The sequence below is a fragment of the Lepus europaeus genome, chromosome 3, assembly GCF_033115175.1.
Source record: "Lepus europaeus isolate LE1 chromosome 3, mLepTim1.pri, whole genome shotgun sequence".
Taxonomy (NCBI): domain Eukaryota; kingdom Metazoa; phylum Chordata; class Mammalia; order Lagomorpha; family Leporidae; genus Lepus; species Lepus europaeus.
This window is the reverse complement of record NC_084829.1, coordinates 131,749,945-131,772,215: the sequence shown is the minus strand read 5'-3', so window position 1 is coordinate 131,772,215 and position 22,271 is coordinate 131,749,945. Positions and strand designations below refer to the sequence as shown.

The 22,271-nt window shown below is 38.0% G+C and overlaps 1 protein-coding gene across 2 annotated transcripts in view; it reads left to right on the top strand.

The window, feature by feature from the left end:
* The window catches only part of MED23 (mediator complex subunit 23), a 55,215-nt gene that overhangs the window by 29,221 nt on the left and 3,723 nt on the right, over positions 1-22,271 (top strand). For both annotated transcript variants that reach the window (XM_062186765.1, XM_062186766.1), the window contains 11 exons: positions 548-722; positions 1,360-1,523; positions 10,381-10,505; positions 12,542-12,747; positions 12,836-13,016; positions 13,897-14,067; positions 14,520-14,736; positions 16,651-16,887; positions 17,835-18,000; positions 18,934-19,006; positions 21,149-21,363. In XM_062186765.1, the coding sequence (XP_062042749.1) occupies positions 548-722; positions 1,360-1,523; positions 10,381-10,505; positions 12,542-12,747; positions 12,836-13,016; positions 13,897-14,067; positions 14,520-14,736; positions 16,651-16,887; positions 17,835-18,000; positions 18,934-19,006; positions 21,149-21,363 (1,930 nt within the window). The remainder of the gene's footprint in view (positions 1-547; positions 723-1,359; positions 1,524-10,380; positions 10,506-12,541; positions 12,748-12,835; positions 13,017-13,896; positions 14,068-14,519; positions 14,737-16,650; positions 16,888-17,834; positions 18,001-18,933; positions 19,007-21,148; positions 21,364-22,271) is intronic.

Here is a 22,271-nt window from a genome sequence, read left to right as displayed (position 1 = left end):
AGCAGTCCTATCCTCTGGCAGAATTTTGGCTGGCTAGAAACAAAATTTTCCTACACTGGGCTATTATAGTAATTCCGATAGTATGATTTCATAACAATACACTGTAATTTTAATTTTAGCCACAATAATTCTTCTTTCCAGATAACTTAAAGCTGATAATTCCAGATAATTTAGAGCTCCCTTTCTTGGGAGGAGAGAGGAAATAAGGGTGGATGTACTACAATTTTGTTTTTTTGTTTTTTTGTATTGAAAAGTGAACCTTGTACTTTAGAAGTTGGAAACATTAGCTTTCTAAAAGTAATTTAATAGATAAAAGTGAAAACGTTTACAGTCAGGTTATAATAATTCCAGAGGGAAGAAAGCAAACTTGCTATTACAACTGGAATATGGGTTTTTTTCCCTTACAATTAAAAATTTGGAAAATATATGTGTATACATGTGTGTGTGTGTTTTCACAGCTGAACCTTCACATTTTAGTGTGACTTTCTTCAAATATGTCTTAATAAGTAGCTTTTAGTAGCTGCTACCTTAAATTATCTTCCTCCAGGTCAGCTTCTGCCGACGGTTTTCAAGTCCCACGCCTGGGGAATCTTACACACACTTCTTGAGATGTTCAGCTACCGGATGCACCACATTCAGCCTCATTACAGAGTTCAGCTCCTGAGTCATCTTCATACTTTGGCTGCAGTTCCACAAACAAACCTGAACCAGCTGCATCTTTGGTGAGATTATTAAAGACTGTTTTCCCTTAAGATTTATTAAAACGTTGGAGGTGGGAAACTTGATCCTTTATGGTTTTTTCTTGTTGTTGTTGTTTATTTGCCAAGAAACTTCTCAGCTTCTGAACAATTTTATTTGCAGTATAGGAGTGGAATCCAGTTTTTTAAATAGAAACCAACGGATAGATGAGTGCTTGCTTTAGAATCCTTGGACTCACAGTTTCTACTTCCAAGACCTTTATTCTTGTATTCTAACTTAACCCTTTAGAGTGCTAGATTTAAATATACTTTAGATCATGAGTAAAATATCATGTCATTTTAATTTTGTTATAAGTGAAAATATATTTCAGATAGGAAAAATGTAAATTTTGAAATGCTGAATGTCTAGGGAAATATTTTAGTTCTACAGACTAAAGATAGCATTTGCAAATGTGTAAAAAAGTTTTCATTTATAAACTTTGACACCTCAGATTTTTTTAAAAACAAATTATGCAACACTCATCCTCTCAGGAAAAAAGTTGCTTTTTTAAAATCAAAAATGAGAAGTTTATAGTTTATGTTTTTCCATTGTAATTGAATGGAATGAGATATATTTTATATGTGACTTTTTCGTGTTTCCTTTTGTTCTTCCACTTTTCAGTGTTGAGAGCACTGCACTCAGGCTAATCACAGCATTAGGTAGCTCCGAGGTACAGCCACAGTTTACACGCTTCCTGAGTGACCCCAAAACGGTGCTGTCAGCAGAATCTGAAGAACTGAACCGAGCCTTGATATTGACCTTAGCTAGAGCAACTCATGTAACAGGTACAGTGAGTATTGGGTCACAAAAACCAAAAACAAATGAATTAGAGTGTGCTCTGATTCTATTGATTACCATGGGAATAACATAGTAAAAAGATACTTTTCCATTTGTTAAGAAAAAAGCAGTTGTGGTTTTGTTATCTTCACTATTCAGTCATTAATGGAAGGTGTTTTGTGTAAGCATTATTCTAACTGGGTTGGGCAGTGATTCTCAGCCATCTTAAATAATTTGTAAATAGTGGTTTTTAAGATTTTTGGTTTCAGAACTGCTTTATAGCCTTGTAAAAAAAAAAAAATGGAGAGGTAAGTGTTTAGCCTGGTGATTAAGTTGCCATTTGGCACACCTGAAATCCATATCACAGTGCCTGGGTCTGAGTCCCGTCTTCACTTCCGATTCCAGTTTCTTGCTAATATACACCCTAGAAGGCAGCAGGTGATGGCTCAAGTACTTGGGTCCCGGCTATCCATGTGGGAGACCTGAATTGAGTTCTTGGCTTCCAGCTTCTGCCTGACACAGGCCCAGCCATTGTGGGCATTTGGGGAGTGAACCAGCAAATGGGAGCTTTTTCTCTCTCTCTCAAAAATAAATATAATAATTACTGTTTTAAAAGTTGGAATTTCCAGAGTTTATGGTTATATGGACTATACCTGTGAACATTACTGCACTACTTATTAAAATGGAGAAGTTTTAAAATGTTTATTAATTCATTTAAAATATCAATAAGCTCATTACATATAACAGATACCATGTTTTTTGGAAAAAATATATTTTCTAAAACAAGATTTAATAAAAAGTGCCACTGTTTTCCTTTTTGCATCTCTTGAAAGGAAAATAATTGGATTTTCATATCTGATTCTACATTTAATCTCTTGCAATATGTTGTTGTTTTAGTTGAAGTACATAAAGAAAATATTGACTTGGAAAGGGGAAAAGTATTTCCATAACCTCCTCAGATAATTGTAAATATTTGATATCACACCAAAATTAGATAAGTGATGGTTCCTTAAATGTTATCTGCATTGTAGACCACAAACCCTATTAATGAACTTTTTGTACTTTTGTTGTATTACAATTCATTCATTTTTTATTTATTTTTTTAATTTTTTTAATTTTTTTTTAATTTTTTTTTTAACTTTTATTTAATGAATATAAACTTCCAGTGTACAGCTTATGGATTACAATGGCTTCCCCCCCCCCCATAACTTCCCTCCCACCCGCAACGCTCCCCTCTCCCGCTCCCTCTCCCCTTCCATTCACATCAAGATTCATTTTCAATTCTCTTTATATACAGAAGATCAATTTAGTATAAATACTTCAACAGTTTGCACCCACATAGAAACACAAAGTGAAACATACTGTTTGAGTACTAGTTATAGCATTAAATCACAATGGACAGCACATTAAGGACAGAGATCCCACATGGGGAGCAAGTGCACAGTGGCTCCTGTTGTTGACCCAACAAATTGACACTCTAGTTTATGGCGCCAGTAACCATCCTAGGCTGTCGTCATGAGTTGCCAAGGCTATGGAAGCCTTCCAAGTTTGCCGACTCTGATCATATTTAGACAAGGTCATAAAAGACAGAGTGAGGATAGTAACCAATGATCCTAAGAGTGGCATTAACCAGGTTTGAACAATTATACAGCATTAAGTGGGGAAGAGGACCATCAGTACACACAGGTTGGGAGTAGAGCCATTGGTGGTAGAGTAGAGGTTATGATTACAAAGGAATGAGGCCCAAGTGCACTAGACAGGGCCTAGAACAAAGGACAGAGTCATTATTAGAGGAGCTAAGAAAGGTGCTGTCTAAGCTACAATGAAGTTTTCTGATTGAGAGGCAAATAGAACCTGATAGAAGGGGCTTGATAATAATCTGGTGGGCTTTAGGCCTTGTAAATTCAGAGGCCCAGACCTATCTATCTCTTCACATGGGGTATATCCTAAGGGAGGTGTGAACCTCCTAGGGGAAGGCACTCTGTTGACTTTCATTACTTGGCTGGCCTGGGAGGAGAGCTGGCCAGGTAAAGGCAGGGGGCATCTCTAACAAGAAATTTACAGTTCTGCCTGCAATGTTGCTGACCCTACTTGACCATCCCCTCAGCTGCAGTGGTCACTTTGGAAGTTGGGCTGAGTGAAGGGCTTTTCAGCTTAGAGCCAATAAGATCTGTGGCTCTGACCTGGGCATCCTTCGTCTCCAGGGCAGGTCCATTTCCAGTGATCCAACTCTTGGCAGAGCTGCCAGGGCTCTTCACAAGCTGCCTTCTGCTGAAGCCCAGGCTTACCACATTGAAAGCCACTGCAGTGGACTGGCCTGTTGGGTCTCCTTGAGGGCAGATCACTGTGCAGATCAGCCATTAATAGGCCTGCCACCCATTGCTTCTGATGCCTAGCTTTCTTTTCCTCCTGGTTTGTGTTAAAGCAGACCAGAGGATGCAAGTCAAGGGAGTGCCCGTGTCCCATCTCTAATCTTCGGTGGCCTGAACTACAAGTCTATAGTCACAGGCATGTTCTGTAGTAGTTTTTCTAAGGTAGACAATGCCCATGAGGAAAATTATATTCTCACTTTAAAACTTTCTTTCCCTTTGGTCTGAAAGGGAGGTTTTTTCTACTTACTGTATACTTCGCTGATGGCGAAGTGAATCTAGCTATGAGATTATTATTTAAGTTCTTATTTTGGCTATGCTATTACAGAAAAATGTTAGCCATCTCTTTTATAAGGTCTAAAGATTAAATTGTGCATCCTACAGATTCCTTCATAATAGAATTAGTTCCCTACCTTGAAGAGAATAGAGAAATGAAAGAACAAGTTGGGCTTAGAATAGAGAAATGAGGGAGCAAGTCCTAGATCGCTTGCTGACAATAGCAATATTACATGAATACTTAGCAAACCGTTTCAACCATTAGATAAGAACTTAAGAAAACATTTACCAGAAGGTCGAATGCCTTCTATAAATTTTAAGAATCATGTATTTGAAAACACCTCTTAAATATCTAACATGCTGTAGTTTGTTTAGCCAGTAAACTTAAGCACAACCATCTAAAATGTTTTTAGTTTCTTTCTACCAATAAGTCTAAAACATATGATACACAGATTCAGGTCCCACAAATTAAAATGTATCTTTGATTGATTTTAGCAGCTTAAATTTATGGACAATCTTATCTATAAGCCATTTAAAATAAAACTCTTAATAAAATTTCCCCCTGTGGACATACAATATGTACACACATATAATATAGCATAATAGACCAATATAGCAATTTTAATAATAGCTTTTAAAATCTTTAACTCTTTTTGTAGATTGCCAATTGATTTGAATTGCTTTTTCTTCTTAGTAACCTCAGTTAACCATACTTTCTCTCAGTTGGTACTGTTAATACATTATTGGCTTCATCTGTTTACAGAGCCATCCCAAAGTACTGAATACAATAAAAGTGGCTGGAAAAAGTCCATAGGAACCTATAGGAGGACAGCTAAACACAGAACCAACAACGCTTTAGTTTTATGAGCAGCAGATCATATATAACTGTGGATGACAAAAGACTTTAAGTCGCCATGTTTAAAATTATAAACTCATCAACCAACAAGAGGCACTTGCTTACTTCACAGTATTTTTGAAAGCACCTGTAGGATTTTACAAGTATTTAACCCTTTAAGCCTCTGGGGCTTTCTCATTAAGATAACTATCATGTCTAGTAACACAAGATCATTAGACTTTTTAATTCTCAAACATTTGTATTAATAGCATTTTCCATTATAGAAACTTAAAGTCTGGTACCACATCACATCTTGACAGTACTTCTAATATACTCCAAATAGACTGATTAGTTGGTGTCTCTATAAGATGAGAGACATAGGTCCTTCGATTTTTTCAGTTGGGCCCAAACTGGAAAAACCAAAGTCCAGGATTTACTGGAAATTTTAGAGACCAGATTGTTTGAAACTTTGATTTTTTGAATGCCTGTCAAGAATGCCAAGAAGGCTCAAAATCCAAAATATCTGGTTGAAATAAGATTTCTTAAAATCATGACATAACATAGACCAAATCTGATCATTGTTACAAGGTGATTATTCAAATTTTTGAAAAAAGCACATATTTAAATAACCCATAGCTCTTAATAAAAATTCAGCTGTTTTTGAACAATTAGAATTTAACAGACATCAAGAGAACATAATAGATTACTTTAACACATTGCTTTAACAGAGCATCAGAGTTTAATTCTATGTCAAAGAGAAATTGAGCTTCCTGTGATCTTTTGCTGTGAGGTTTCCTTCCTTTACCTTCTTTCATATTGGTGACCATGTTTCTGTGTTTCTGTGTGTAAGACATCTTTAAGCATCTTTTGCAGGGCAGGATGAGTGGCAACAAATTCTTCCAGTTTCTGTTTGCTGTGAAAAGTCTTAATTTCACCTTCATTCACAAATGAGAGCTTTGCAGGATATAGTATTCTGGGCTGGCAGTTTTTCTCTCTTAGTACCTGGGCTATGTCTCGCCATTCCCTTCTAGCTTGTAGGGTTTCTGATGAGAAGTCTGCTGTGAGTCTAATTGGAGATCCTCTAAGAGTGATCTGACGTTTCTCTCTTGCACCTTTTAGGATCTTTTCTTTATGTTTCACTGTGGTGAGTTTGATTACAACATGTCGTGGTGAGGATCTCTTTTGGTCATGTTTATTAGGGGTTCTATAAGCTTCCTGTACTAAGATGCCTCTGTCCTTCTCCAAACCTGGGAAATTTTCTGCTAGTATCTCACTGAAAATGCCTTCTAATCCTTTCTCCCTCTCCATGCCTTCAGGAACTCCTAGAACCCGAATGTTGGGTTTTTTAATAGTATCCTGTAGATTCCCGACAATATTTTTTAGATTTCTAATTTCTTCTTCTTTTCTTTGGTTTGCCTGTTTCCTTTCCTGTTCTCTGTCTTCTAAGTCTGATATTCTCTCTTCTGCTTCACCCATTCTGTTTTTAAGGCTCTCTAATGTGTTTGTCATTTGATCTATTGAACTCTTCATTTCATTATGATTTCTAGTCACTATCAGAGTTTCTTGTTCCACTAGTTGTTTCATTTCATTTTGATTCCTCCTTAATATTTCACTTTCACGAGAGAGATTTTCTATCTTGTCCATGAAGGATTTCTGTAGTTCAAGAATTTGTTTTTGAGAACTTCTTAATGTTCTTATGAATTTTTTGAGATCCGCTTCTTGCATTTCTTCTATCTCATCATCTTCATAATCTTGAATTGGGGTGTCTTTTTCATTTGGGGGCGTCATAGTGTCTTCCTTGTTCTTGTTAGCTTGGTTTTTGCGTTTGTTGTTTGGCATGTTGGAGATATTTGGTTTCTTCACTGTGGTGTTTTTTCTTGTTACACTATGGCTCTATATTAAGTGGACTGTCTGCTTTCAGTGGAGCCTTAGAGGCTTGAGATGAGTGTGGACTGAGAGCTGTGTGTGGTTCCTCAGGGTTGAGGGTGTGTCAAAGATGACACCCCCAGGTTAGGTGTGGTAAATCTCTCTTTCTTTTTTTGATTTAAAAGGGAAGTAATTCCGCACAGCTGAACGTAATTGGAGGTAGTTAGCAGGCAAATGATATACCCACAGGAGCCAGAGATCCGAAGCTCTTTCCCAAGGACCACACAGGGAATCTCTGCTGCCCTCAGTGTGGGCTCCAATTCTCCTGCAGTCTCCCACTGGGTTGCCAAGTTAGATGCTAATCTCCTGTTATTTCACCCCTCCCCCCAGAGTCAGGTTTTTCTGCTAGGCTCAGGGCTGGTGCAGACCTGAGGTCGCCCTGCTTATGACGTATGTCCAAAATGGCGCCTGCTCTGTCTTGCTCGCCTTTGAGAGGTGAGCGGAGAGAGAGAAACTTGTGTCCGTATCAGTCACTTTTTTTATTTTTTTTCTCTCTCTTCTAGTTAGCCTGGTGAACTTTTCCCCACGGAGTTTCAAGCCTCGTTCCCTCTAGCCTCCTCTTTCCGCTTGCCTGCTGGTATCTCGGGCTATGGAGGTTTGGCTCACCTCGCGTTCCAGCGCTGGTGCGTTGAGTCTGCCGCTGGTGTCCCGAACTTGGGCTCCCACGCTCTCCACGCAGGTCCACTGTGAATCACTAGTTCCGGAAGAGTTTCCTCTGCTGTTTCATCCCCTACTCTTCCTTGACCCTGCAGTATCTCCACTTATATTAAACTTTCTCTCGCCCCGGACTAAGTGTGCTTCCTGCCTATTCCGCCATCTTGCCGCCTCCACAATTCATTCATCTGTTTTGTATGTTTAACGGATTTTTTCATCCATATATATTTTGTAACATTGTAATTTGATCATTTATAAATCATTAGTTCACTGAGTAATTTAGATCTAGCAAATGTTGACACGTTTCATTACACAGCATCAGAAAACTGTACTTGTAATTAGCCCTACAGACTCCATTAGAAAAATCTTCAATAGTCATGATACAAGTTTTCCTAAATTCTAATTTTCACTGGAAAGATCATCATATTATTCATAAAAGATACTTTCATTTGTTTTACTAGAAGTAACAGGCTCACTTTGTTAACTTTCAATAAAGATGTCCGCCAAGTACCCAAATCTGAACAATTGTAGTTTTATGTCAAATTTCTTTAATGTAAAATTAAATTTAATGACAAAAAGCAGCTAACTTAACAGTCACACAGGTGGTTTTCCTCAAGACTCTCATTATACGTTTTGTTATTGTTAACCATTTATTTGTATTTGTTTGAACAAGAAAGAGAGAAAAGGAAATTGTCACTCCTCTGGTTCACTCCCAAATTGCTATAACTGCCAGACCTACTGAAGCAGAAACCAAATACTTGGGCCATCTTCCACTGCTTTCCCAGATGCATATAGCAGGGAGCTGTATTAGAAGTAAAGTAGCCCAGACTTAAATTTAACAGTGTTCCCAAAATGGGATGCCTGATGCTGGTGTCACAAGACAGCAAGTCCCTTCATCATAATTTAGAACCCTTTTGAATGCTTCTCTTTTGGTCACATAGAATGTTAAAAATAGATTATACACAGGGGCTGTGTAATAGATTATGTCGCCGCCTGTAGTGCCCATCCCATATGGACACGATTCTGATCTAGCTCCCTGCTAACGCTCCTGTGAAAGCAGCAGTAGATGGGCCAAGTGCTTGGGCCCCTTTACCCATGTGGAAGACCTAGGAGAAGCTCCTAGCTCCTGGCTTCGGCCTGCCCAGCCTTGGCCGTTGGGGCCATTTTGGGAGTGAACCAGAAGGTGGATGATTTCTTTCTAACTCTTCCTTCTAAATAAATAAAATAAAGTTTTAAAAAGAGAATTGTGCATTTCTGTAAAAAAAATAGATTGTACTCAAGGATTGACATTTAATAATTTTTGCTGCTACATCAAGATATTCATTAAAGGACACTGGCACTTTTTTTTTTTTCTTACTGAGAGTGTTTGGTGAAGAAACAATGACTGTTACTATAATCCGGTTCTACTATTTGATTCACACTAAGTGGCAGCAGCTTTACCACCATTGCCTTTGCACTATTAGTGGACATTTAACACAGTAAAAAGAGCCAACAGCAATATCTTGATATTATTTATGTAGTTTTGACCTTATCAAATCTGTGAGAGGATTTTGGGGACTCCCGGAGATCTGTAGATCATAGTTAAAGAACTGTTTTTTTTTTTTTTTTTTTTTTTAAAGAAAAAGGTATTGAATATAACAATCTCAAATATATTTTTTTAAAAATTGATTTTATTTATTTGAAAGAGTTACAGAGAGAGGTAGAGACAGAGAGTTCTTCCATCTGCTGGTTTACTCTCCAGATGGCCACAATGGCCGGAGCTATGCCAATCCGAAGCCAGGAGCCAGGAGCTTCTTCTGGATCTCCCACATGGGTGCAGGGGCCCAAGGACTTGGGCCCTCTTCTGCTGCTTTCCCATGCCATAGCAGAGAGCTGGGTCGGAAGAGGAGCTGCTGGGACTAGAACCGGCACCCGTACTGGGATGCTGGTGCTTCAGGCCAGGGCTTTAACTCGCTGTGCCACAGTGCTGGCCCCAACAATCTCAAATATATTTAAATAAACTATGTAAATAATGTTGTTTTTCGTAAGTAAATCTCTTTGATTTAAAGATTTTTACTTATAGTGTATAATTTCCTCAGTCATCAAAAAAAGACATTACTAGCCGGCGCCGTAGCTCAACAGGCTAATCCTCCGCCTTGCGGCGCCGGCACACCGGGTTCTAGTCCCGGTCGGGGCACCGATCCTGTCCCGGTTGCCCCTCTTCCAGGCCAGCTCTCTGCTGTGGCTAGGGAGTGCAGTGGAGGATGGCCCAAGTGCTTGAGCCCTGCACCCCATGGGAGACCAGGAGAAGCACCTGGCTCCTGCCATCGGAACAGCGCGGTGCACCGGCCGCAGCGCGCTACCGCGGCGGCCATTGGAGGGTGAACCAACGGCAAAAGGAAGACCTTTCTCTCTGTTTCTCTCTCTCACTGTCCACTCTGCCTGTCAAAAAAAAAAAAAAAAGACATTACTTACTTATCCTCTGACTCAGTAAAGTACTAGTAAATCATTGTCAAGTGAACTAAAGGAGCAGTTTGGCGGGCTTGCAACATTGTTGTGTCATTGGTGTTCTGTAATCTGAATCAAAAGAGACAGAAAAAAACGGAGACAACAGATTTCTTCTTTTGTCTTTTTACTCTTTATGTTTATATTTACTAATGTAAATCACTCGTAAACTGAGAAAATTTAGGCATAAGCTGAATATGACTAATAGATACATAGTGAATACACTTTATAGTGAAATCTTTTAGCATATGTAATTGTGACTTTATAATATGGGCTGTGGAATTGATCATATCTGGGTCACATCTATTTGTTTGTTTTTAGATTTTTTTACAGGCTCTGACTCAATTCAGGGAACTTGGTGTAAAGACATTCTTCAGACCATCATGAGTTTCACTCCTCATAATTGGGCTTCACACACCCTTAGCTGTTTTCCAGGCCCACTGCAGGTAATGTTGTCTTGAGTTACTTATTGAATTCGTATGAAATCCTTCCCGTCCATGGTGTTATTCCAGTAAGTCTTGGCAACATCTGAGGAAAATTAGCTTTTATGTCTCTTCAAAAATTTTAATTATGATTATTTCATTTTAACAGTTAACAGTTTTAGAATCTCATGAAAAATTAACATATTGCCTGGAAGATCCTCTCTCATAGAACTGAAATGAGAGAAATAATTTAAAGGAACCTGAGAGTGCACATACACTACACTTAACTGAATTAAAAAAATCATACAGAAAAGCTTTAAACCTGGCTTTTACTATAAGAAGAAAGGCAAACCTCGTTTGTCTTCTACTTTTTAGAGAAAATTTAAGAAATTAACATTCATTTTTCCTCTTAGTAGAATTAAAATGGTTGTCAAACTTATCAAAATCATTTGGAAGGCTTGCTAAGCTGCAGATTCCTATTTTTTTCTTTTACATTTTTAAAAAATTTATTTAAACTATACAAATTTCATGTATTTCACATATACAAATTTAGGAACATAGTGATATTTCCCATCCAACACTCCCTCCCGCCCTATGCTCCAACCCTTCTTCCTCTTCCCTCTCCTATTCCCACTCCTATGTTTACAAAGATCTATTTTAAGTATATTTTATACTCATACGGTTAATCTTACACTAAATAAAGAGTTCAAAAGATAGTATGAAGAAAAAAAATTCTTCTTCAATAGTAGAGAAAAGGGCTGTAATCAACGAATCTCAAAATGTCCATTTCACTCCAATACATTGCATTTCAGGTATTCTATTAGTTACCCCAAATCAGGGAAAACACATGATCTCTCTTTTAGGTACTGGCTTATTTCATTAAGTGTGATGCTTTCCGGTTGCATCCATTTTTGTTGTTGCAAAAGACAGGATTTCATTTGTTTTTACAGCTGAGTAGTACTCCATAGTGTATATATACCATAATTTCTTTATTTAGTCGTCAGTGGATATCTGAGATATTCCTTATCTTAGTTATTATGAATTGAGCTGCAGTAAACATGGGGGTGCAGATATTCTTTCATATGTTGATTTCTTTTGGTTTGAGTAAATTTCTAGGAAGCTGGATGGCTGGATCATATGGTAGCTCTATATTCAGATTTCTGAGGTATCTCCATACTGTCTTTCACAGTATGGCTGGACCAGTTTACATTCCCACCAGCAGAGGATTAGGGTACCTTTTTCCCTGCATCCTCACCAGCACTTGTTTTTTGATTTCTGTATGAGATTCAGTACATCTGGGATAGGGCCTGAGAATTTGCATTTCTCTCAAGACCCATTTGATGCCAATACTGATGATGTGGGGCTCACAGTCTGAGAACCTCCTGCTGGAGAAATGGATTTTCCTTATAGAGACAACTGAAATTTCTAACCAAATGGTAAATGAATTTTTTTTTTTTCCTCTCTAAAATTAGTAAATGTGTTAAAAGATAATTGAAGAAGCATTGAATTCAGGCTTGCTTGGAATTTCTGTTTGATCTGGAAAAGGGGGTGCCGGTGCAGTAGCATAGTTGATAAAGCTGCTGCCTGCAAGGCGAACAGCCCATGTGGGTGCTAGTTCATGTCCTGGCTGCTCCACTTCCAATCCAGCTCCCTACTAATGACCTGTGAAAAGCAGCAAAAGTGCTTGGGACCCTGCCACCCATGTGGAAAACCTGGATGAGGCTCCTGGCTCCTGGCTTTGGCATTGCCCAGCCTTGGCTGTTGTGACCATCTGAGGGCTGAATCAGCTGATGGAAGATCTTTCTCCCCCTCCCTTTCTCTGTCACCGTGCCTTTAAAATAAATAAATCTTTTTTTAAAAAAAAAATCTGAAAGAAGAATCTTGGAAATGATCTAGTCAAACCTACAGATTTTACAGATATAGAAATTCAGGCTTACTGAGTTTGTTGAGGTTACCTACAATATATTGTATAAGAATTAAGTCTAGAACTGTTTTTTAATTCCATAATCAGTGCTGTTTTTACTGCAACCAATGAAATAAACTTCTGGTCTTCCTTTTAGGCATTCTTCAAACAAAACAATGTACCTCAGGAAAGCCGTTTTAATTTGAAAAAAAATGTGGAAGAGGAATACAGGAAGTGGAAGTCCATGTCTAATGAAAATGAGATCATTACCCACTTTCCTGTGCAGGGCTCCCCTCCTCTTTTCCTTTGTCTTCTTTGGAAAATGCTCTTGGAAACAGATCATATCAATCAGATTGGCTATAGGTAAGCCAAAAAACTGGATTTGCATTCCATTTGGCAAACATTATGTCCATACAGTAGTAGAGTTTATTATTTACTCTCTACCTTCCAGAGTATTAGAGAGAATTGGTGCCAGGGCCTTGGTAGCCCATGTGAGAACATTTGCAGATTTCCTGGTATATGAGTTCTCTACATCAGCAGGGGGCCAACAACTCAATAAATGCATTGAAATTCTTAATGACATGGTATGGAAGTACAACATTGTTACATTGGACAGATTAATTCTCTGCCTGGTAAGAATAAATATAGTTCTAAGCTTCTTTATTTTGTTTGGGTCAAAATGTATGACTGATAAATCTTGTGCTGATCTACTCTGTATTGTTTCATCAAAGTCGTTTATTCTATATGTTATAGTCAAGCTTTGCTTTAATTTCCCTGGGGAGCTATAAATTGTGCAACTTCATTCATTCATTCATTCATTCATTATGTGTTGAAAATCTACTATGTCCCATGGACAAAAGTATAGAAATAAATAAAACAGAAGGTCCTAGCCTTGTGATACACTAAAAATTTGTTCAGTGAGACCCTGAGTTGATTCTCAAAGTTCTGCTAGAAACAGGAAGAAGTAAAAAGTGACTGAATTTCTTTACAGAACATTAATATAGCCATTTCTGTATTTTTGTAGCCACAACCATAACTGAAATGTTCTTCATAGCCACTCAAGATCCCCCAAATGTTTTTCTTCATGACTTTGATGGCTATTTTAGTCAAAATTTCAAGACACTAAAACACGCTGGAAAATGCTTTATTTTTAAAAATTCTCTGGTGGTGATTTTTGGATAGCTTAGTTGTTAACATTAACCTCGTTGTTATGGAGTACACATGTAAACGTAGTTATAGTAGGGGAAATGAAGTGTCTCACAATACATAAAATAAAAGGGCAAGAGAAATATAGGGAAACTATAGCCTAGAAACAATGTGAGATCACTTCTGTCCAGGAGGGAGGTAATGAAGGATAAATTAAATTTTGAAAGGTAATGGTGGATATTCCTGACAGAAAGGAGTGGTGATCTAAAAATAGGCAAAAACTAGTCAGATCTTTAGACTGTAAGTGACAGAGCCACGCTTATGCAGAGGTGGGAAATTTTCATATAATTTTTTTCTTCTCCAAAGGCCATGCGTAGTCATGAAGGAAATGAAGCCCAGGTTTGTTATTTCATAATTCAGTTGCTGTTACTCAAACCAAATGATTTCAGAAATCGAGTAAGTGACTTTGTGAAAGAAAACTCCCCAGAGCACTGGCTGCAGAATGACTGGCACACCAAGCACATGAATTATCACAAGGTACTCATTCTCATTTGTCCTTCAAATAGCCTTTTAAAGCCCATGTAGGTATTTGACTGTTTTCTCTCTTGTATATGCAGAGGCTTCAAAAAGTTCATGGATAAAAACCATTGAAACAGATTTATTTTGGTGCAAATAAATTTTGAAGTCCTTGCATAGTGTTTCAAAATGTGTACTTTCCACTAATTTTAAAAGACCCTTCATATGGAAGTAAATTAGATCTCTTATGTCTTCCAAGACTCTAGAGTTTCTGTAATGTTCATAAATTGAAACTGCAGTTTTAATAGACAAAGGTAGTTTAAATCTAAAATGAAGTTAGTTGTAATAAAGTAGATCTTAAAATGTTTTCTTACTAAGAAAAAATATTCAAACAATATTTTCAAGTTTATTTATCTTTTTAAAGAGAATTTTATTAAGATTCCCTAACCTTTACCATCTTGTCACTTCCACAGAAATATCCAGAGAAGCTGTATTTTGAGGGCCTGGCAGAACAGGTCGATCCTCCTGTACAGATCCAATCCCCCTATCTGCCCATCTATTTTGGAAACGTGTGTCTTCGATTCCTTCCAGTATTTGATATAGTAATCCACAGATTTTTAGAGTTACTTCCGGTGTCCAAATCACTGGAGACTCTACTGGATCATTTAGGAGGATTATACAAATTTCATGGTGAGCTTTTCAAGATTTTAATTCCATCTGATACCTGTGTAAACAAAAGTAAGCTATTCATAAATGTGTGGTAAAAGTTCTATAGGTGCTTAAACTTTTTTCTTTAATAAAAATGTTTTGAGAACAAATGCTGTGACATGATGCCAAGTAGTATAAAATTATGACATGAAAATATTCAAATATAAGCTCAGAACACAGTGATAAGTATTATAAACTGGAGAGATCTTGACAGGCTCTTTGGTAAGTGTTACGAGTGATCCACATGATTGAATAGATTGAAAGGATCATTTGGAAAAATCATGGAGACAGAAAGTATAAGGCATATTTGAAGGAAAATTGTCCCATTGGGTTGAATTGAGAATTGTACAAAAATAAGGCTGGAAAGAGAAGCTGTACTCGACTATAGATTACCCTGGTTGCCAGACTGAAAAGTCTTGACTTTATAAACTACAGATAATAGCCAATTAGAAGTTATTAGATAAGATCTTTGCATAGAAAGCATTCTTTGAAAAGGTAATCCAGTCATAGTTGGCAGCAGATCTTGGAAGGAGGATACTGTTTCAAAGACATGTTGAAATACTCCAATGTATGATTAGTATCTAAATGACAATAGCCTTGGAAACAAGCAAGAAGAGACAGGTGGTCATGGAAGAAGGAATGGGACTTCTTGGTTGGTTATGGGTAAAGTATTAAAGAAAAAAAATCAAAGCCAACTCTGTAGTTTTTAAGTATGGTAACAAGAATGGTGGAGTCAGAGGATAGAAGTATGAAAGTACTGAGTAGCCACTCAAAATATATCTGTCTAGTAAGGAGTTCTTAGTCCTTATTCTGAGGTATCTTCCTCCACACCAGCATGTAAATTGTGTATAACATTGTAGAATAGGCATGAAGTGTAAATGAGCATTGTTAAACATTTTTCTTTTGGATTGGCTGTTGTGAATACTGTGTGTGGTACAGATGGGTGTGCAGTGAAGCGTCATTACTCTCATCCTGCCCTCTAGGCAGCCTATGTCATTCTCTGTAGACGACCATTGTTACCAGTGTCTTGTGTTTCCTCTGTTAGATATTCTGGATCTTGTATTTTTTTTTTTTTTTTTTTTGACAGGCAGAGTGGACAGTGAGAGAGAGACAGAGAGAAAGGTCTTCCTTTACCATTGGTTCACGCTCCAATGGCCGCTGAGGCCGGCGCGCTGCAGCCGGTGCACCGCGCTGATCCGAAGCTGGGAGCCAGGTGCTTCTCCTGGTCTCCCATGGGGTGCAGGGCCCAAGCACTTGGGCCATCCTCCACTGCACTCCTGGGCCACAGCAGAGAGCTGGCCTGGAAGAGGGGCAACCGGGACAGAATCCGGCACCCTGACCGGGACTAGAACCCGGTGTGCCGGCGCCACAAGGCGGAGGATTAGCCTGTTGAGCCGCGGCGCCGGCCCAGATCTTGTATTTTTTTTTAAACACAAAGTCCCTAATATTATTTTTTCTGCAACATGCTTTTTCCAGCCTGATCATCTCTTACGGTTACTCATTTGGATCAGTGATTAGGAGCTGCTCTCAAACATGCCACAATTTACCTCTCCCCTGTTTTGACTGTTGGAACTGGTTTTAATCTTTTGCTAGTGTCACCAGGGAGGATTGTAGTGACATTCTTGGCTGTGTATTGTTTTTTGAGGATGCATTTCCAGAAATGAAATTGCTAGCCCACAGTACAAATTACAAAATTAATTACAAACTCTGGTTGTTATTAGAAGGCTTCTACCTATTCTAAGATTAAAACAATTCATTGTATTCCATTGCCCCACATGTGAAATAGTTTCATGATCTTTTGAACTGTTTTTGAGCAACCTTGAAAGCAGAGGATTTGTTTTTCATAGTTGTCAGTAATCAGATAAGCACTGTAGTGATCTGTTTTCTTTTTGGCAGATCGACCAGTGACTTACCTTTATAATACTCTGCACTACTATGAAGTGCACCTGAGGCAGCGTGCATTTCTCAAAAGAAAACTTGTCCATGCAATCATTGGCTCACTGAAAGATAATCGACCACAGGGCTGGTGTCTAAGTGACACTTATTTGAAGTGTGCTATGAATGCACGAGAGGAGAATCCTTGGATCCCAGAAGATTCCTACTATTGCAGATTGATTGGCAGACTGGTCGATAATATCCTTTTTGTTGTAATTTTCCAGACTCTTCAGAAATAACAGCATTTTGATTTGTGCAAACATATTTTTTCTTTTCAAGGTAGTATTTTTATAGCTTCTAATGCTTCAATTTTTTAAAAGATTATTTTTTCCTGTGTAGAAGTTCTGAAATTTTAAGTTAAAGCATCATGCAGATAGGCTGAAATTCTCTCCATTAAAATTTATATTTAAAATCAGCCCTGATAGAGATTTGCTTCAATGAAGAAAATCTGGTAGCATATGTATCTGTTTACTACTAGAGAACATAGAATCCTCTTGATTTAAATGAATCCTTGAAAGTTCAAAAATATTAATAGATAGTAAAACTTGTATTTCTTCTACTGAAAAAAAAAAAACTGCCATATTGGTATTTTTACTTTCTCATTTTGATTTCAAGTTTCATGATTTCATGTTGAGGATAATATATCCATGTTATGTCTATGCAACATATTGGTATTTACACTATTTACTAGATAGAGATTTCATATAAATAAGTAAGACTTACTTTCCTATGCAAAGGAACTTACTTCCTGAAGTTAAAAAAATAGATTATGAGGTCATTTTCCTGTTAATGTCCTATAATTATTAAAAGAAATAGGTTGATAAAGCCTAGAAATACCTTGGTTGCGTCTGTAGGTATTATAGTGTGACAGTTAAAGAACCCATTTGTGCCTGGTAAGATTAACCTATAACTTGAGGTTTATCAAGTGGTTGCTATCAATACATTCCAATCACATCAAAATCCATTGTATTTGGTTTGTGTTATAGGCCTCTTAATCTCTCTGTAGATAAATCACTTCTTGGGAGCTCATAAATAAATTGAAAATCATGTAAGGTGCTTACATTTTTGAAAACTGTAAAGCCCCATACAGATTTAAGCCATTAATTTCAAAATAATCAAATTGTTATTGCTTTAATCATCTGTACCGATGGCTGGAAAATCTCCTGGTCCTTTTCCAAACTGTGACTGGAGATTCAATGAGTTTCCCAACCCGGCTGCCCATGCTCTTCATGTTACTTGCGTGGAGCTCATGGCCTTGGCTGTACCAGGTGAAGATGTTGGGAATGCTCTTCTAAATGTTGTCCTGAAAAGGTATGTGTTCTGTTTCATGCCCTAAACTCATTGTTTATTCATAAAGAGAATGGTATCTTATTTGGAGCTGTTAGATAAATCTGTTTCCCAAAGGCTAGTAGACCAAAAGACCAAGGGTCTTTTGAATTCAGACCCTGTCTATCCTATTTCATATCAAAGGGAATGAGCTCTGGACAGGATCAGAAGCCCTGAGGTTTGTTTGTGCTTCTAATCTTAATTAGCTGTTTGACATTTAAGAATAAATGTCACTAAAAACATTCAAGATGCTCTTAAAGATCAGCATAAAGTAGGGATAAAGTAGGGGCTAATGATTGGAGAAGTATAAATAAGTAGAAATAGTTTTTTCAGCCTAGCAACTACTATTAAAGGATACACTATAAAATTTAAAAGGTCTATTGAGTTTTTGTACATATTAAGTTTTGTTTTGTTTTTTAAAGATTTATTTATTTATTTGAAAAGTTATACAGAGAGAGAAGGAGAGGCAGAGAGAGAGAGAGGTCTTCCATCTGCTGGTTCACTCCCCAGTTGGCCGCAGCGGCTGGAGCTGTGCCAATCCGAAGCCAGGAGCCAGAAGCTTCTTTTGGGTCTCCCATGCTAGTGCAGGGGCCCAAGGACTTGGGCCATCTTCTGTTGCTTTCCCAGGCCATAGCAGAGAGCTGGATTGGAAGTAGAGCAGCCAGGACTTGAATTGGCACCCATATGGGATGCCGGCACTGCAGGCAGTGGCTTTACCCACTACACCACAGCACCAGCCCCACATATTAAGTTTTTACCCAATTAAAAAAATCCATTTTAGTTTTATTAGAGTTGATCAATTGTCACATCTCTGAATTATGAGAATAATTTTCTTAAATTAAAATCCATTGTAAACCATGTAAAATGCTTTTATAATTTCACATTTGTATTCTTTTTTTTTTTTTTCCCCATTTGCAGTCAGCCTTTGGTGCCAAGAGAGAACATTACAGCATGGATGAATGCAATTGGTTTGATCATTACTGCTTTACCAGTGAGTTAATAATTATAATTTTTACTTAGGGACCAAAAGAGAAAAGGATGCATATAGAATGAGCTTGTACAAGGACATCATGCAGATTAATGCAGTATTTCATATTTTTAAAATTTTTCATGTTTTTACTGCTTTAAAATTCAACAGTGACTTCCTTATTTTGTTTTTTCATTTTTTTCCCTTTCTTCATCATTACCTGACTCACAGGTCTCTATATTGTCTGGTACCACCCAACCTATCCAAACTTAGTTTTTATATCATAATCTGATCTGATTGTGGCTACTTAACATGTCATATGTCTAGAACCTTTGTTCATGCCAGTAAGGCTTGTTGAGACATTTTATGTCTTCTGCTAAGTTCATGTATAATGCACTTTATTATGCAGAACCCTTCTTCCATGACCAGCTCTGAAGCCTGCCTGTTCTTTGCTAGCTTAGAATCTTCTTCCCTGACTTCTCCTGCTCTTGTGAACTAGCCCTCTGTGACCTCCACGTGTGTCCAGTCAGTACCACACAGCTGTCTGTTTCAATGTCTGAATAATGTTGTCTAACCCACAGATCTCCAGATTTCTCCAAAATTGCAGCAGTCTTCCTCCCCACCAAAGAAACCTTTTATTTTTAATTTTTTTAAGAATTTATTTATTTACTTGAATGAGTTACACAGAGAGAGGAGATGGAGGGAGGGAGGGAGGGAGGGAGAGAGAGAAAAAGAGAGAGCGAGAGCACAGTCCTCCATCCGCTGGTTCACTCCCCAATTGGCCACAACGTCCCGAGCTGCGCCAATCTGAAGCAGGAGCCAGGAGCTTCTTCCGGATCCCCCACGTTGGTGCAGGGGCCCAAGGACTTGGGCCATCTTCTGTTGCTTCCCCAGGCCACAGCAGAGAGCTGGATCAGAAAAGGAGCAGCCGGGACTAGAACCAGCACCCATATGGGATGCTGCCACCTCAGGCCAGGACGTTAACCCACTGTGCCACAGCGCCGGCCCCAGAAACCTTTTAATTAAGGAATACAGACTTCATGCATTTCATAAGTAGAACTTTAGGAATATAGTGATTCTTCCCACCATCCCCACCCTCCCACCCACTCTCTCACCCCTCTTCTTCTCTTCCATTCCCAGTTCCATTCTCCACCAAGATCTATTTTTGATTAACTTTATACACAGAAGACCAACTCTGTACTAAGTAAAGAGTTCAACAATTTGCATGGTCAAAAAAAAAAAAAAAAAAAAACCAAAAACTGTCCCTCAACAGTTGAAACAAGGGTTGTTCAAAGTCATTGCATCTTGAAGTTAATTCCACATCTTTTTTTTTTTTTTTTAAAGAAACTTAATTAACTTTAATGAAGTACCCAAGAATGATACATCTTTTGGGAGCCCTTAGACATACTTGTAATACAACTCTTTGAGGACAGAGGTCCTGCATAGGAAGTTAGTGCACAGTGACTCTTGTTAATTTAACCATTAACACTTTATGTATGCCGTCAGTGATCACCCAAGGCTCTTCACGTGAGCTGCCTGGGCTGTGGAAGCCTTTTGAATCCACAAACTACGTCAGTATTTAGACAAGTCTGTAAGGAAAGTGAAAGTTTTCTCCTACCTTCAGAGAAAAGTACCTCCTTTGATGACCACTTTCTTTCCATAGAGATCTTTCATATAGGACATTGTTGGCCTCAGTGTCTTGGCTTTCTATGCCTGAAACGCTCTTGTGGGCTTTCCAGCCAGACCAGAATGCCTTAAGGCTGATTCTGAGGTCAGAATATATGCAGCATTGTTAATCATTTTTTCCTTATATATTTCCAAAGAATGTATATTTATTTCTGAATTATATGTGTGTACCAATGTTTGTGTTGTAAATATTGGTAAAGTTAATTTATTACATGGTGACTATCAGGTACTAATTGAACTGCACAGGTGCATATATGGAGCCCTACAACTCACAGACACTTCTCACTTTGTTAGCAATTAAATTTGGTCAACTATGAAGCCCCTTCCACCCAACTCCAGCTTTATTTCATGATTTACATTGCAAGCTACAAGCTGATTATGCAGAAAACTTCAAAGGATTAGAAAGGACTACTATTGCAGGATTGGGGGTAAATATTAAGTAAGTGGTATTTTTCATCAGCCTTCTCTTTGATTTTAAAGGAGCCATATTGGATTGTTCTTCATGATCGAATTGTGAGTGTCATCAACAGTCGCAGCCTGACCTCTGAAACTCAGTGGGTTGGCTATCCATTCCGCCTCTTTGATTTCACTGCTTGTCACCAGTCCTACTCTGAGATGAGCTGTAGTTATACTTTAGCTCTAGCACATGCTGTGTGGCACCATTCCAGCATTGGGCAACTTTCCCTCATTCCCAAGTAAGTATTATGATTTCCTGAAGAAAATTGATTTTTTTCATTTTTCTTTATTCAAAAAATCTTTAAAAAATTTTTATTTATTTATTTGAGAGAGAGGAAGAGAGAGAGACACACACACAAAGCTCCAATTTGCTGGGTCACCCACCCATAAATGCCTTTGAGAACCAGGACTAGACCAGATTGAAGCTCAGAGCCAGGAACTGGATCCATCAGGGTCTCCCATGTGAGTGGCAGGGACCCAGCCAGTTGAGCCATCACCTGCTATCCCCCAGGGCGCACATTAGCAGGAAGCTGGAGCAAGAAGTGAAGCTGGAACTTGCACCCAGGCACTCTGACATAGGATGGTTTTCCCAACTGGTGGCTTAACCACTGCATCAAATACCCACCCCTCTTTTTTCTTTTATCTCCTTTACAGATGAGTTATGTATCTGGTTCATTAGAACACCCTGCAAAGTAAGAGTTTTTTAATTAAGTAAAGTTTTTGGTTAATCAGAAAGCCTCTTTTATATCAAACCTGCTTTTAAAAAATCAAGTCGTGTGTATAAGTAATGTGATGTTTAGTTTCTGGAAGCTTGGCCAATGCATAATATTTCCAGAATTTATCTCAAATTTACCTTTTGAAATAAGCAATTGATAATAACCTATTTTCTGACTTTTTTACTATAAAATTTATATTCTGAATTTTTGAGAATGATTTATATTAGGTTAGTCTTTAATTTCAGATAATTCACTTTTCATAAAGTAGTTGTGCTATTAAGAATGACTTTTAAATATGAAGTGATTTACGTCAGTAATTGATCCAATGAAAGTTAAGAGCCAGTGAGAGAGATGAGATTAATTAGAAGAGTTATTGTTAGAAAAATTGAAAGTAACAAAATTATTACAAGTTTTACTAACTACGTGTAATA